The 16,773-nt window shown below is 44.1% G+C and overlaps 1 protein-coding gene across 1 annotated transcript; it reads left to right on the forward strand.

The window, feature by feature from the left end:
* Positions 1 to 4,111: 4,111 nt before the first annotated feature.
* Positions 4,112 to 9,578, forward strand: DPPA4 (developmental pluripotency associated 4; the record flags this gene model as incomplete). The annotated part of the gene is made up of 5 exons (XM_079766312.1): positions 4,112 to 4,292; positions 6,312 to 6,472; positions 6,555 to 6,605; positions 7,232 to 7,532; positions 9,379 to 9,578. 5 exons carry the CDS (start codon positions 4,112 to 4,114, stop codon positions 9,576 to 9,578), a joined length of 894 nt encoding a protein of 297 aa, XP_079622438.1.
* Between the last annotated feature and the right edge of the window lie 7,195 nt (positions 9,579 to 16,773).

Here is a 16,773-nt window from a genome sequence, read left to right on the forward strand (position 1 = left end):
TATATATTTTTATTGATTTCAGAGAGGAAGAGCAATAGAAGCATCAATGATGAGAGAGAATCCTTGAGTAGCTGCCTTCTGCATGCCCTGTACTAGGGCGGGAATGTGCCCTGAGCGAGAACTGAACCAGGACCTGCTGGTTCATAGGTCAATGCTAAACCACTGAGCCATACCAGACCGGGCTTCAGGTATCCTTAATGCCTGACAGTTTAGCAGTGAGGAGTGATCTGAAAAGGCCATTTTCAAACTTATTGTTTGGTAGTCAATAGGTTAGGACCTCAAACAGTAGAATCAGGCTGACCTAGACTTAATGAATTTTAAATACTTATTGAACTTATAAAACTATTAGTTGCTGACAGATGGGAAGGTGTTAGTTATCATTAGTATAGATGGGAAGCTGGAGGTTTTTGTGTGTGTGTTTTTAAATTCTCACCTGAAGATGTGTATTTTAGGGAGGGGGGGGGGGGAGGATCCATTGATGCAAGAAACGTCAATCTATTGCTTCCTGTACCTGCCCCAACCAGGGATCCAACCCAAAACCCATGTATGTGCTCTGACCAGGAATTGAATCTGCCACCTTTCCTGGGACAACTGAAAAGCTGGAGTTTTAATTGTTTGAGCCACTTTCTTAAGAAAGAAGATGTTGCCTTAGCCATTTTGGCTCAGTAGATAGAGCATCGGCCTACAAACTGAAAGGTCCTGGGTTTGATTCTGGTTAAGGGCACATGCCGGAGTTGCAGGTTTGATCCCCAGTAGGGGGCGTGCAGGAGGCAGCTGATCAATGATTCTCATCATTGATGTTTCTATCTCTTGCTTTCTCTCTGAAATCAATAAGAATATATATATTTTAAAGAAAGATGTCATGTAGTACATAAAAACATTTTTTGCTTTCTTCAAGCCACCAATCTGGCCCTGAAATTCAACTGTTTCCGAAAGTTCTGGTTTAAATCCCTTCATTCCTATGGTTCAGAAGTCTTCTTTTGTTTTTCCCTTAGAATTTTTCTGAAGTTTTAACTTCCCCAGATCTCCTGAGCCACACCTTAGATAATTATGTTAAAAAGCTCACACACAAAAAAAAAGGCCAGGAATGGTATTAATCCCTTCATACCACGGTTCCCTCATAAATAAAAACACAGGTAGCATTCCCAAATTGTGGGGGAGGGAAGAAAAGGAAGGGGGAAGGAGTTCCTTTGGTTGGCAGGAAGTAGGAGGAGACTTTTTTTTTCTTTTCTTTTTTTTATCTTGTGTCTAGGAGGAGGCTTTTTAAAGCAATCTTGGGTCAGGGGCCATTTCAGAAATAAGAACATTTTCTTCGTCAGCCTTGAATTATTTTCTCAGTATGGAAAATGCAAAAGGCAAGAAGGTAAGGACATTTTAATGGCTTTGTTTTCTGTCTTTGTGTGTTACACTCTCATCATCAGCACATTCATTCCTTTTTTTTTTTTTTTTTTTTGGTAAGAGAACATTTATTGGGTAAATTACAGAGGTAAAAAAAGTAATTCCTAGAAGAAATGGGCTTAGCAAACAAGTTCTAGAGGTAAAAGAGAGTGAGGAAGCTAATGGTAAGGTGCCTGGGGCAGGGAGAGAGAGGGGGAAGGGAAAGTAAGTTCTAGATATGATGGAAGCCTGCTATGTTGGAGTGAGAAAATAAATAAGAAATGAGTTGGCTGTTTTTGGTTTTAAAGAGATGCTTTATCCTGTCGAAATAATCAGGTATCAGGGCTAGAAGGAAACGGTAATGGGAGAAAAAGAGAGGCGAGGAAAAGACTTTAGAAAGGCAGTTGACTAAGGCTGGGAGAAAAATGCGATCCTAAACCAAAGGTGCTGTGTCTGAGCTGGTCTTTTCCTGGGGCTGTTAGAGCCAAGAAATAATTAGAAGCCATACATACTGATGAGCACTGCAGACAGAAACTAAAGGTGGAGAGGCTTTGAGGTTACTACTGTGGGGGCTAAAAAACGATATTATACTTTTCCTCCCACCTTCTAAGTTCTTCTGGCTGGACTAATCAAATTAGCAGAGACAGATTAATAGGAGAAAATAAAGTTTTAATACATGCGTGTGGGGAATTCACATGGGCATGAAAGTTCAGTGAGGCAACTTTGCCATTTTGGACAAAATAGAAAAGGGTGTGTATGTGTGTGGCGGGGGGGCTGGGGGGAGAATAGTGAGATCTTAGATTGGTAAGTGGGAATGGGCAATTTACAGGTAGAGAAAGAGCAGAGCTTACATGGCAGAAAAATCCTAGCCAAAGACCCCCCCACCTGAAGCCCTCTTATTATCATAATTCAAATTAGGCCAAGGTGAACATCCTAAGATCTTTGTGAAGCAGTTTCTCTGTCTGAAGATCTTGGGGTGAGGGGGTCAAAGGTTCTTTCCAGTGCTTGCTTCAGCAGCACATATACTGAACTTGGAATGATACAGAGATTAGCATGGTCCCTGTGCAAGGATGACACGCAAATTCGTGAAGTGTTCCATATATATATTCTTTCTGAGACATGTTTCTTAATAAACAGCTTAAAATCAATATCCAAAAAAGGCAGCCTCAGGGTGGCCAAAGTTTGGTTTCTTTCAGTACAGAAGAATTGAACAACTGCCAAGAAACCTGATCACTCTTGGGATCTCTTCCTAGAACCAAGTCATTTTTTGCCCTCTCAATTTTAAGATTTTTGTGAGTTCCAAAAGTGAGTATTTTGTGAAAGAGCTTTGCAAATGTAAAATTTGAATATGAATGTTAAACTGCTATAGAGTTGTAAAAATGCCATACAAATGTTAATTTGTCCAGTGCTCCCACCTGGATGGATGATAGAAAGGCTTTAGATTTGGGAGCAAATTGACCTTAGATTTAATTTTATCTAAAATACTGTGTGCCCTTAATTTTGTAACCTTAGTTATCAATACCTGATAGAAGATAGAGGCTCAACAGAGGTCAGTTTCTCTGTTTCTCCATATCACCCAACATTATCATCCCCACTGTTCTCTTGTTTCTTTTGATTCAATTAACCAATAAGTGCCTATAATGAAAAGTAAAGAAATTCTACCCTGGTGGGGGTTACAATCAAATGGAGTAATAGGCACTGATCAAATCACAAGCAAATGTAAAATTGCAGCTGACAACTGGTGGAATGAGGAAATGATGTAGATTTGCCATGGTCTATAAAGGCTAAAAAGGATTACCAGATGAACTAAAACTGGAAGTGAGAGTCAAATAGAGTAAGTTTTAAAATGTAAATAGAACCCGAGGGTAGGGTGGAGGGGGAGGGTGGAGCTGAGGGAAATCTTTTTATTTTTATCTATCACTTCTTTTTATTTTTTTTTTAATCCTCACCCAAGGATCTTTTCCCATTGATTTTTAGAGAGAGGAAAAAACAGAGAGAAATATCTGATGTGAAGGAAACACATGGATTGGTTGCCTCCTGCACCCACCCCAACCAGAGCCCGGGCCAGAGAGGAGCCTGCAACCAAGGTACTTGCCCTTGACTGGAATCTAACCTGGGACCCTTGGATTTGCAGGCCGACACTCTATCCACTGAGCCAAACGGGCTAAGGTAGGGAAATCTCTTTAGGTCAAAGTACCGTAACTGTGTTGGGAAGGAAAGGAATGCTGAGACTGAAACTTGGGGCAATGGAGAGTAGTAGAAAAAATAAAAAACTGAAATGGAAGATATGAGGCTGGTATGTTGTATTAAGGGCATTTGATTATCCAGATGTTTCCCTGCTAAGAACAATAATGGATGTATAGCATCTCTATGGGAAACATTTTTTGGAAGCGGTCAAGAATAAAGAAATGGGGTGGGGGGAGGGGTTGTAAATCTTCCTGGTGAGAGATAAGGATAATGTGGGTGATATAAGGGCTTCCTCCAAAGCAGAGCATAATTTCCTCTGTTTTATTTATATCTATATTTTGTGTCTTCTCTCATACATTCAAATTGGCCTTCTCCCATTTCTCCATCATTGTTTCGCTATCTTATACATAAACCCGAGCATTAAGATGATACCCAGGGAATACACACTGCCAGCGGGTTTCAGTGACCTTCAGTGACTGTCTTGGTGTCTTGGGTGTGGATAACCTTAAGGCAGATAATGTGATGTGGTGGGTCAGACACCAGAGGAATGACTGACTCGCTCTTCTATCCCCAGCAGAAGTCCCCAAAGAAGTCAGGGGAGCAGCAAAAAGCTTCAAAATCCCAACCGGTACCAACTAAAGAGAAATACGGGGCTGCTGGTGAACCAAGTCAACAAAGAACCTCAGAGATGGAGACCAAACGGAAGAGATCTAAGAAAGATGACCAAGGTAAGAGGTACACAGCCCCTCAAATCTCATTTTCTTGGTTTAAGCCGGAGGAACTTTTCTGGAGAAGGAAATAAATGTTTGTCCTCTACTCTGCAAGCCATATGCATCCTTTGAAGCCTGGCTTAAATCTCACCTCCCTGAAGCCTTCTTTCAGTCACCTCTTAAAACTTATTACTTCCTGTCTCCAAACTCCCACAATCATTTTGCTCCCACTCTGACTAGGGGAAAATTCTGAGATGTCCTAAATTACAGCCGCCCAAGTGGGAGCAAAAGACAGAACTGTTGGTCTGTTGATGTCCAGAGGCCAGCTAAGAAAGGACTGCTCACATTCTTCCTGTTGTTTGGAGCTTGGATTAAATTCCCGGTTGTATTTCTACAGATTATTTTAGCCAAGCACCATCACACTCCATGAGCTGTGTCTTTAAGTGTGGGCTTTCTGACTCTATGCTTATCTATGCCTATCCCAGTCCTGGCTCCACTTCACCCTCTCCCACCCCTTTGCCGATGGCTAATGTAAATTCTTTCTCATGGCTGTATACTTTTCTTCCCCCTCCCTGCTTCTTAATATATAAAAACACTTGTAAACTCCCAAGTCAATGGACATGCTTTTCTCTTCCACCTAGCCAAGCTGCTGGTGGTTTGGACTTCATGTCCCAAGACCCATCTCCTTTTTAGCTAGCATTTCTGGCTCCATGAAACCTTTCTTAAAAAATAAAAAGACTTTGAGCCATGGAAATTAAAATTTTTGTTTTATTTATTTATTTTTTTAAAAATATATATTTTATTGATTTTTTAATGTGATGTGGTGGGTCAGACACCAGAGGAAGAGAGAGAGAGAGAGAGTTAGAAACATCCATGAGAGAGAAACATCGATCAGCTGCCTCTTGCACACCCCCTACTGGGGATGTGCCCTCAACTAAGGTACATGCCCTTGATCGGAATCGAACCTGGGACCCTTGAGTCCGAAGGCCAACGCTCTATCCACTGAGCCAAACTGGTTTCGGCAAATTTTTGTTTTAACTAGCTGCTTGGAGTAAGGACCTCGATGTGCAATGACTTGGGGCAGACCGATGCAGGTTTGCAATTACATTCTTGAAACTCACCCTGGCTGGTTTGACTCAGTGGATAGAGCATCAGCCTGCAGACTGAAGGGTCCCTGGTTCAGTTCTTAGCTTGCAGGCTCCCGGCCCTGGTTGGGGTACATGCTGAGGCAAACCAATCGATGTGTCTCTTTCACATTGATGTTTCTCTGTCTCTCCCCTCTGATCCTCTCCCACTCTGTCTAAAAATCTATGGAAATATATCCCCAGGTGAGGATTTTAAAAAATAATAACATTCTTGAAACTCTATTTCTTATTTTAAAAATGGAGGATAATATCTACTAGGCTGAGTCAGGGGTGGAAGGTCAGTTGTAATTTATATAGAATGATTCGGTAAAACTTCTAAACTATACCCAGCTAGTAACGTGGACTCAGTAAATGCTGGGAATTATTAGTGTAGACATAATTGTGTCTGTTCTGGAGTTGTGTTCTGTAAGTCTTTTCTTAAATGGTGTGTTGGGGTGCAGCAGGAGGCCTGTGTGCTAGGACAAGAGTGCTGCCCTGGTGGGGTGGGCTGGCAGATCTGTGGGTAACAGTGGTTGGCGGCACATTGCTGAGTGGTTTACAGTTTTGCGAGAGGACAAGGCATCACTGCATATTTATGATCACAGGTCTAAAACGTCTCTCATTTCCCGGGATTGGAAGTACGATCTCTAAGCAACTTCCTTGGAATTTCTGGGCTAAGTAGCTCACAAGTGTGTGTGAGGAGTGGGGAGTTTTAGGAATTAAAAACTGGGGAACTCAGAAGTATTAAGTCTTAGGTGTGAGGTCTGTGCCTTTGAGGTTTTGTGGTCATGGGTAAATCATTTAACTCTATACTGGGGACTGTACTATGATAACTAAAAGTGATTGTACTTTTGACATTTTAAAAGGTCACATAAGAGTTAATTATTACTAATTTTATTCCATTCTCCTTCAGTTTCTTGTCCAGAAAAGATGGAACCAGAAAAAAAAAGAGTAAGAATTCACAAGAAGATACCAATTCCTCCGCTGCCTCTTCACTTGCCACCAGTTAACCTGATTCATCGAGACGTCGTGAGGGGTTGGTGTCAGCAATTAAAGCTGAGCACCAGCGGCCAGGTGAGGGCCTGGGCTGTTAGTGTGGCTAGAAGGCAGCGTGGGAACCTTGATCTAATTATTAACTCATTTTCTCTTGTCTTAGAAATGGGAGACATATGATAGGCTGCGTGCATATGCTTACCCTAATCAAAAGGTGAGTAATTTGTAAGAAATTTGGTAGAATGGAAGCTTCCGTTATCATCCTAATTACCTATTTTAGCATGAAAAAGTTGTAAAATAATTGACCTAGCCCTTCTTTTCCCCTCCACTCCTAAAAAGGCACAACATCCCTGTCCTCAGTTTTCACCAACTCTGCAAAGAGTAATAAAAATGATAATGCACTTCTTTTTTTTTAAAAAAAAAAAAATATTTTTATTGATTTGGAGAGAGGAGTATCAAGCTGTTGCCTCCCGCACGTGCCCCAACCAGGGATCAAACTCAAAACCTGGGTACGTGCCCTGACCAGGAATCGAACCGTCAACCTTTTAAGAGACACTAGCCTGGGTGAGGCTTCATTTATTTTATTTTATTTATTTTATTTCAGACAGGAAGAGAGAGGGAGATAGAAACATCAATGATGAGAGAGAATCATTGATTGGTTGCCTCCTGCATCCCCTCCCCACCCCCCATTGGGGATCGAACCGACAACCCGGGCATGTGGCTTGACCAGTAATTGAACCATGACCTTCTGGTTCATAGGTCAATGCTCAACCACTGAGCCACACCAACTGGTCGAGGCTACACTTCTGATAACACTAATCTCTCCAATCCTATTTGTAGAATATTCCAGTCAAACCAGAGGAGGCAAAGATATTGACTTTAGCACAAAGGAAATTGAAGATGCAGCAGGGGGAAATGACTCTGGACAGTTTTGGTCTTCCTGAACTGCCTGCTCCCCTGGTGGGGGGGCCTGCTCCTGAAGGGGGTGCTGCTGCTCTCCTGGAGGGAATGGACAATATTTTCGTGACAACTTCCACCCCGGATGATGTGTTTGCCTCCTGGAGCAGAATTGCAGCCACTACCGGGAAGACTAGGAAAACTAGGAAGATGGAGACTGTGAGGTTGACACAGGAGGCCTCTGGTAAGCCCCATATCAAAGCTGGTTCTGGTTCAGATTAGGAAATAAGTTTAATTGATATTATTATTATTTAATGGTGTGTGTTTCTGTTGTTAGTCCTCACCAGAGGACAGTTTTTTGTTTTTGTTTTCAGAGAGTGGAAAGGAGCAAGACTACAAACAGGAACATCGATGTGAGAGAGAGAGACATCAATTGGTTGCCTCCTGCACAGGCCTGGACCAGGGCTGAGGATCAAGCCTGCAACCAAGATACAGACCCTTGACCAGAATTGAACCTGAGACCCTTCAGTCTGCAGGCTTATGCTCTACCTACTGAGCCAAACCAGCTAAGGAGCTTAATTGATATTAATCTCAATTTAGGGTATATCTAAATGACCTAAAGGGCTAGTGATTCCTGCCATCACCCCTAGTTTCTGATTCAAGGCCTGAGAATGTGCAATTCTGGCAATTTTCTTGGCACTGCTGAGGATGCTAGTCGGGGACCACCCACTCTGAAAACCACTGCTCTAAATTACTGGTGTCATCACAAAGGGATGACAATCTGTTTGAATTCATTTATTTCCCCTTTAAGGAATTAGAGTGTAACCATTTTGGCTCAGTGGATAGAGTGTCAGCCTGCGGACCAAAGGATCCCAGGTTTGATTCTGGTCAAGGGCATGTCCCTCAGTTTCAGGCTTCTTCCAGGGCATGGTCAGGGAGCGTGCAGGAGGAGGCAACCAGTTGATGTGTTCCTCTCACATCAATATTTCTGATAATTCTCTTTCCCTCTCACTTCCACTATCTCTAAAAATCAATGGAAAAAATACCCTCCTCGGGTGAGGATTTAAAAAAAAAAAAAAAAAAGAAGGGCAGACTCTAAAATCAACTGCCTGAGCTGAAACCTTGGGTCTTCTAACATCCATTAAATGAGAAACACTGACAGATTGTTTCAGCTTTTTCCCACTTTTCACACCATAAAATGGGTTAAGAATACAATGCCACCTCTACATTTGTAAGGATTATAGATGATATAATTAAGGACAACAAGAAACTGGCGAGCTAAACAAACTGCCTGTTGAAGTGTTCACACCCTTGGACCTATTTCATGAAGGCCATTCGGACCTCTCTGGGTTAGTCTTTCTGTGGAAGGAAACCAGAATGGGTCATCCACAAATATAACTCTTCGACATAAATAAATTTATTTTGAGGTGAAGGCAATTAAACTCGGGAAAGAAACCCTCCCCCTTTTCTGCCTAAAGGGAGGACATAAATTCTCCTTTTGCCAGAGATGCTCTGGTCAACTGAGAGATGGTACCAGAGGAACCCGTGAGCAAACCTTACTCCATTAGTGTCCTCCCATGTATTTACCTCCCCACAGTTCACCACCCCTGGTGGCCTAAACCTGCTTTCCTTTGTCCTGTCATTTCTCCACAAATATATTGTTCTTTGTAGAAGATGTTCTACAAGATGGAATTCTAAGCCGCCATTTTGAGTCCGGTTTTGTTGTGTTTTCTCCTACCTGGCATGCACTTCATGCATTAATAAAGTGTTCTTCTCTTATTAATCTGTCTTTTTAGAATCCCAGCCAGAAGTCTAAGATGGGTAGAGGTAAAGTTTTGCCTCCCCCACACCACCATCTACCCACTTGCAGCTTATACCACTTCCAACTATATTTTTTGTTTCTTTTGAAAGTTGTAACAGGAGCTGGCTTGCATTATTTTCTAAAGGGAACAGGATACAGCAGGTTAACTCAAAATTCCAGGGTTCATATCTCAAGAGCTAGCACTTGAGAAAGAATCAAAGACCAGGATGCAATTTTGAACGTGATTTGGTCTTGCTCTGTTCGTACTTACCTCTTTTTCCTTCCCCAGGTTACAAGTGGTGTGTCGTTCATGGACAAAGTCTCCCTGCAGACACAGAGGGTTGGGTTCAGCTACAGTTTTATGCTGGGCAAGCCTGGGTTCCTGGCAAACCGGGGCAAGTGTGTGCACTCTTCTTGATACCTTCCCGCAACTTTCCACCCCCACACCTGGAGGATAATATGTTGTGCCCCAAATGCATTCATAGGTAATTACCTAGTTCTTTTCTACAAACTAAAAGTGGGCCCTTGGATTTTAGTTGAGGGAGACGAGAAATGCATGTTTCTTTATCTTAATTAACCCTGTATTTCAAGCAAAAGTTATCAGTGAAGAATTTCAAGAAAATTATCACCCATTAGTATATTCCTAGGAAAAAACATTATGTCTATTTGGAGACCCATAATTTTAGAGAAACACACATTTATAATTACTATATTCCAAGTATATGCACTACACTGAAATAATGACTATCCAAAAAAAAACAAAAAAATATTCCTTTAAGTAGCCTACAGTCTAATGCAGATGATTGGTTTGTAAACATCTGTAAACATTTGATGCCATGTGGTGACTGGCATCAAAAAAGAGACTTATTAACGTAAGGGAAGAACTGACTAGATGAAAAGCAGTAAGGTCATTTTTGAATATGGGGATCAGAGCCGAGGCTGTGAAGGAACCTTAGGACAATATAGAATTGAAAGTAGTTCATTGTGACAGAATATTGCAGAAAATAAGCCTCAGTTTTCTGTTACAAAATACGCATGATAATGCCTATCTAAAGATTTTTTTAAAAAAATAAATGCGTAAACAAGAAAAATGTACATTTGCAGTTGGGGGGATGATGAGGAGTTGAGTCAAGCAGCTCATCCCTAGGCGATGGGCCACTGAAGGGTTTTAAGCAGGTAAATGGACTGAGGCTTACATTCCAAGGAAGAAAGGGTGTACGAACATGTTAAAGGAGGCAGAAAAGAAACAAGAGCTGGACTATGAAGTTAATGGGGAGAGTGCCTGGGGAAACTTTTCTAATTCAAGTGAAGCTTGAAGAAGGTACACATAATATACTTGTTTAGATGATATAAGATTCAAAGCAGTACAGGATATAGAAAATTTGGTGTTGGTTGAGTCAGGGGAGGAAAGAAGTAGACGCTGCACTTGGAGGTATTTTCTAAAAGTACAAATGGAGTAATAGGATGCTTACAGGGGATTTTCATTAGAGACAGGGAAGATGGGGAGAAAAGAATCCCTCTGGTGCAGCCCAGTCTTGACTCCTAAGGGTCTGTGCCCCTACTGTTCAGCTGTAAGGAACCACCTGGGGCTCTATCTCAGCTTTCTGTTGTCCCGCTTACCCTCCACCCCTTTGGTGTCATGGTTACTGAACACCAGAGACCCAGCACAGCTGGTCGAGGATAGCAGTCTGAAGTGCGGCCCCTCAGGCCAGACTCCCCCTTCACCATCTAGGAGTGGCAGCCCCTGGGACCTGGCACAGGGAGTGTATGCTTGTCTTTTCCCCTTTTGACTGTCCTACTTCCTGCTATAATTCTATGCGAACGAAGTTAAATACAATGGAGGTCATGTTGGATAGCTTTTTACTGACACACTGGGACCATGGGAAATGGTAAAAAAAAAAAAAAAATCCCTCGGGGGCCTCTCCGGCCCCAGGCTGCACAGAACAGGAATGTGATAGAGACAAATGGTAACCTGGCCATGAGCTTCCCACCCACTATCCTAAAGTTTAAAGACAATTTTACTGGCATTCCAGCACTGGGTTTCTTGACATTTCTTGTTTGGAATTTTAAAGATGACAATCATTTCATTTGCTTTATAGGAATAAGGTATTAGCGAGAAGCTTCCATTGCGAAGGAAAAGGGTACGGCTATGATTGTAACTGATATGGTAGAAAGGTGACTGCAATCAACTCCACGGTGCCACTGACAGCAGCTCCGGGCTGCTCGACACCCTCCGTGCTCCCTGCTTACAGGGCCCAGACAGGTGGGGAGCAGATGTTACTCTCAGACTACCAACAGTGCCTGCTGCTTCGTCTGCTGGGGTACGGTTATGTTTTAAAAGAGACATGCATTTCACAAACTATCGTTCATTGCAGTGAAGATGCAAAAGTCACACCATCCAACGGTTACCCATCTGAAACAGGAGGGACTCCAGCAGCTCTTTCACGGTGGGAGCCTGAACTGAACCTCTCGAGGGGAGTGGAGAGACGGGTGTGCTCCCTCACTAGACTCCTGCCTCAGAATTGTGTCCACTCCCAAAAAACATTCTTAATATTCAAGACATTTTGCGAAGTTGTCTTAACTTGGGATTTCTGTAGTGTGTCTCTGGGATAAAAACACGGGGCACTTGGGCCAGTATCATTGCCAGTTGTAACTGTTTTGCATATTATGTCCAAGGTTACTTCTGAGTCATAAATACCTAGTATGCTTAAAATACCTATGTAAAATAATCCACCTGCTATGTTTCGGGAACTTTGTTGTATGCAAATTATTGCTAATGTTCTTAACTCAGTAGGATTAAGCCAAAAGGCATGATTTTGTTTCAGTGTAATAAATAATATACACTCTATTTCTTATTAGTGTATGTATATTATTTTGTTTTCCTTTTTAACTTTTTCCCTTTTTACATTGGATTGCTCAAGTTTCTATTTTATTTCCTTCCTCTCTTTATTAATTTGGGAATCTTACCTACTTTGCTTTCCAGTTCTGCTTCTAGACAGTTCCCTGTTCCTAACACACTAAAATAAACTTAAAATTATCTTTACATAGAATAAGTCCTATCACTAAGATTGTTTAGTTACCCCTCCTTACTGCCCCTGGCAGAATAAAATCTAGTCACATTCCCCAATCCTCCATAAAATCCACAAACCTCCCCCAAATTACTGTAAAGTTTTCACTATCCCCCCTTCACTGTCTTTGTCCCAAGCTCTTAGAATATTTCAAAGAAGGGACAAATTGAAGTTACATACTCTATAACTCCATGACAAAGGGGCCTTGTGGTATGGTCTTGATGGGGGAGGGCGGAGGCAAGAGAAGAGCCATTTTTCCCATCTAGAAATTAAAATTAACAGCCACAAAGATATGTCTGTGCCCATAAGCACATGTGTGGTGTGTTTGTGTGTGTGTGTAAAGTATGAGGTGCAATAGAAATCTGGGGCCAGCCCTCCAAATTTTCCTTATCTCCCAAGAAACAGACGACTAAGAGTTGGTGCTGAAGTAACAGCTCTGGAGTCCAAAGTCCTGCCAAGACATTGCTGACTGAGGCAAAGGAACCTGCATGTAGAAAGTCTGTGAACTCACTGACAGGAAGCAAAAGTGGAAGTGACCACATCTTCAAGGATCCCCCAACCCTAAGGAGCAGAGATGGAAAGAAGAAAGGGGGGAGAAATTTTTTTGTTAATCCTAACCCAAAGATATTTTTCCATTGATTTTTAGAAAGAGTGGAAGGGCGGGGAGGGGGAGAAAGAATGGAAGGGAAGGGGAGAGACAGAGAAAAACATGGATGTGAAAGAGACACATCGACTGATTGCCTCCTGCAGGATGGTGAGGTACATGCCCTTGACCAAAATTGAACCCGGGACCCTTCAGTCCAAGGGCTGATGCTCCTCTATCCACTGAGGCAAACTGGTTAGGGCAAAAACTTATTTTTATTTTTTTCTTAATCCTCACCCAAGGATACTTTTTCATTGACTTTTTTTTTTTTTAAAGGTCATTCCCTTTTACCAGGCAACTTTATTTATTTATTTATTAATTTTTAATTTTATTTATTTATTTATTTAAATTATTTTATTGATTAAGGTATCACATATTTGTCATCAACCCCACCCCACCCCCGTTACCTTCCCAAACCCCCCCCACATGCATGCCCCCCTCCCCCTGTTGTTCATGATCACTGGTTAGGCTCATATGCAAGCACACAAGTCCTTTGGTTGATCTATCTCCCTTGTCCCCACCCTCCCCTACCTTCCCTCTGGGGTCTGACAGTCTGATCAATGCTGTTCTTGTTCTTCAGTCTATGTTGTTCATCTTTTCCCCTAGATGAGTGAGCTCATGTGATACTAGGAATACACTTATAGGAACCGAAAATGAGACAAGCAATAATAGTTATGCTGAGAGGCAAATGAATCAGTCTATAGTGAGTTTCTTTCTGGGCCAACAGTTCTTTTGAGTCCCGGTTTCTATGTCCAACAGTTGTTTATGTGTTCATAACAGCAATGATATTTCAGTTCTGGATGGTGGACAAATGGTGGTAATGCAGGTCCGACCCTCTCTGATTTGGTCCTGGGCAATCTGCAGTGACGCACATCTGCTGACTGCTAGTATGGCAAGGCATCGTCAGCGTCTTCCATCTCTGAACTGTTTCTCTTCTGACTTCATGGCTGGAGCAGAAACTTTATTTATTTTCAAAATATATTTTATTGATTTTCACAGAGAGGAAGGGAGAGGGATAGACGGTTAGAAACATCGACGAGAGAGAAACATCGATCAGCTGCCTCCTGCACACCCCCTACTAGGGATATGCCCAAAACCAAGGTACATGCCCTTGACCTGAATCAAACTTGGGACCCTTCAGTCCACAGGCCACGCTGACGCTCTATCCACTGAGCCAAACCAGTTAAGGCTCCATTGATTTTTAGAGAGAAAAAAGACAGAGAAAAACATCGATGTATCCATTAATTGCCTCCTACAAGCACTGACCAAACCTGCAACCAAGGTACATGACCTTGACCAGAATCAAACCCAGGACCCTTCAGTCCATGGGCCAAAGCTCTATCCACTGAGCCAGAATAGCCAAGGCAAAACTCATTTTTTTTTTTAGAAGCAAAGTTGTTTTGACACAAGTAAAGACATCTTCATTCTTCATCTGTTGTCATTGATAAGCAGTCAGCAGCCCAACACCTAAGGGGCCCCACTGGGGGCTTATCCTACACTAGAGACCCAGTGCATGAATTCATGCACAGGTGGGGTCCCTCTGGGTGGTCTGCAGTCCAACACCAACTGCAGCTCCTACCTGCCACTCTTGCTCATCCCGGCCCCACTGTGCTTGCCACAGGCTCACGCCCAATCAGTCCTGATTGGGAGAGTCCTGCATCTGGTGCCCTCCCAAGGGGAGGGGCCTGTGGGATTGGGCTGAAACCTGCTCTCTGACATTTCCTGAGGGGTCCCAATTGTGAGAGGGTGCAGGCCAGGCTGAGGAACCCCACCGGTGCACGATAAGGCTGGGGAGGGAATGTGGGAGGGCATGTCTGGCCCATCTTGCTCAGTCCCAATCAGCCAGACCCCAGCAGCAAGCTAACCTACCAGTCTGAGCATCTGCCTGCCCTCTGTTGTTCAGTGCACATCATAGCAGCTGGTCGAGCAGTTGACTGTCTGCCCCCTGGTGGTCAGTGAACATCATAGCAAGTGATTGAACAGGCTTAGCATTCATTAGCATATTACGCTTTGATTGGTTGTTCAGTTGTTCTGCCATTTTGTCTATTTGAATATTACTTTTTATTATATCTACACTAATAAAAGAGAAACATGAAAATTGACCATCCCTTCGCTACACCCACCAGCCAATCAGGAGTGGGTATGCAAATTAACCCAACAAAGATGGTGTCGGCCGTGGAGCTGGAGAAAGCAGGAGGCTTGGTTTGCCCCCGGTGATGGAGGAAGCTAAGCTTCCAGCCCGCCCTGGCCTCTGCTTGAGGAGGGGCTGGGGGCCTGGGTCACCGGGGATGACCCAGGCTTCCAGCCCACCCTGGCTGCTGGTCAAGGAGGGATGGGGGAGTGGTAAGCCTGAAAACGGCCCTCAGCCCCTTACCCAGGCTGGCCACACCCCCATGGGATGAGGGTCCCCACTGGGAGGCTTGGCCAGCCTGCAAACAGCCATCAGCCCCTCACCCAGGCTGGCCAGGCACCCCAGTTGGACCCTCACCCCTGGGGGCATGGCCAGCCTGTAAACCACCACAGGTCCCTCGCCCAGGCTGCCCCATGCCCCAAGGGAACCCCCACCCTGATCCAGGGCACCCTTCAGGGCAAACCAGCCGGCCCCACCCATGCACCAGGCCTCTATCTATACTAATAAAAGGGTAATATGCTAATTAGAGTGGGAGACCTTCAGGAGACCTTCTGGATGTTCTTCTGGATAAAGTCATGGTGGCGGGGCCGAGGTAGAGGTGGGTAGAGGCCAAGAGGGGAGGGCAGTTGTGGGTGATCAGACCAGGATAGGACAGCAGTTCTGGGTGATCAGGCTGGTGGGGAGTCGATTGGGGGTGATCAAGCAGGCGATGGTGGGGGGGAGTTGGGGGCAAGTAGGCTGTCAGTGGAAGTTAGTTGGGAGTGATCAGGACAGTGGGGAGGGGCAGTTGGGGGCAAGCAGGCCAGTGGGGAGGACAGGTGGGGGCAAGCAGGCCAGTAAGGGGGGCAGTTGGGGGTGAGAAGGCCAGCAGGGGACCAACTGGGGGCGAACACACTGGCATGGGGGTAGTTGGGGGTGATCAGGCTGGCGGGGGGGCAGTTGGGGGCGAGCAGGCTGGCATGCAGAGTGGTTAGGGGCAATCAGACAAGCAGGCAGGTGAGCAGTTAGGAGCCAGCAGTCCCAGATTGTGAGAGGGATGTCCGACTGCCGGTTTAGGCCTGATCCCTGTAAACCAGCAGTAGGACATCTTTCGAGGAGTCCCAGATTGGAGAGGGTGCAGGCCAGGCTGAGGGACACCTCCCCCCACCGTGCACGAATTTCATGCACTGGGCCACTAGTAAGATAATAAAAGCCTAATATGTTAAGTGTTGAGTTGGCTGGTCGATCTGGACTGAGCAAGATGGGCTGGACATGCCCTGGGGCCCTCCTGTGGTCCCTTCCCGGCTGGCCAACCTCCCATATCACTCCCTGGCTCTGATTGTGCACAAGTGGGGTTCCCTCTGCCTGGCCTGTGCCCTCTGGCAATCCAGGCTGAGAGACTTCTCCCACCTCTCCAGAGTGCACAAATTTCATACACAGGGCCTCTAGTGGATAAATACAAGTGGAGAAGCAACTCTGGCAAAGGGACATTTAGACTGAATATTTAGAATTTGTGAGGACTATCTGAGAGTTTAGATTTGGACAAAGTGACTCTTCTCTAACCTAAAAACTCTCCAAAGACTCTTTGGGCATCTCTCATTCCATATAGATGGTGGTGGGTGATAAACCACCCCAGAATCCAGGTGAAAGACATCAGCCTGCCTATTACACTGAGGTCTTCATTCCCTAGCATCATATCATGCTCTAGCAACAGGGAACTTTTTACTTTTGTGCTGGCAGCTAGAAAGCCAGCTCTAGCTTGGATGCCATCTCTCTGAAGTGCCTTCTAGCATAAAAAGACACACCTCATATTAAATGTGGATGTGTAATTGTAATTTCCACAGAGAACCGGGGCTAAATAAA

Source organism: Cnephaeus nilssonii, assembly GCF_951640355.1.
Source record: "Cnephaeus nilssonii genome assembly, chromosome: 3".
Classification (NCBI taxonomy): domain Eukaryota; kingdom Metazoa; phylum Chordata; class Mammalia; order Chiroptera; family Vespertilionidae; genus Cnephaeus; species Cnephaeus nilssonii.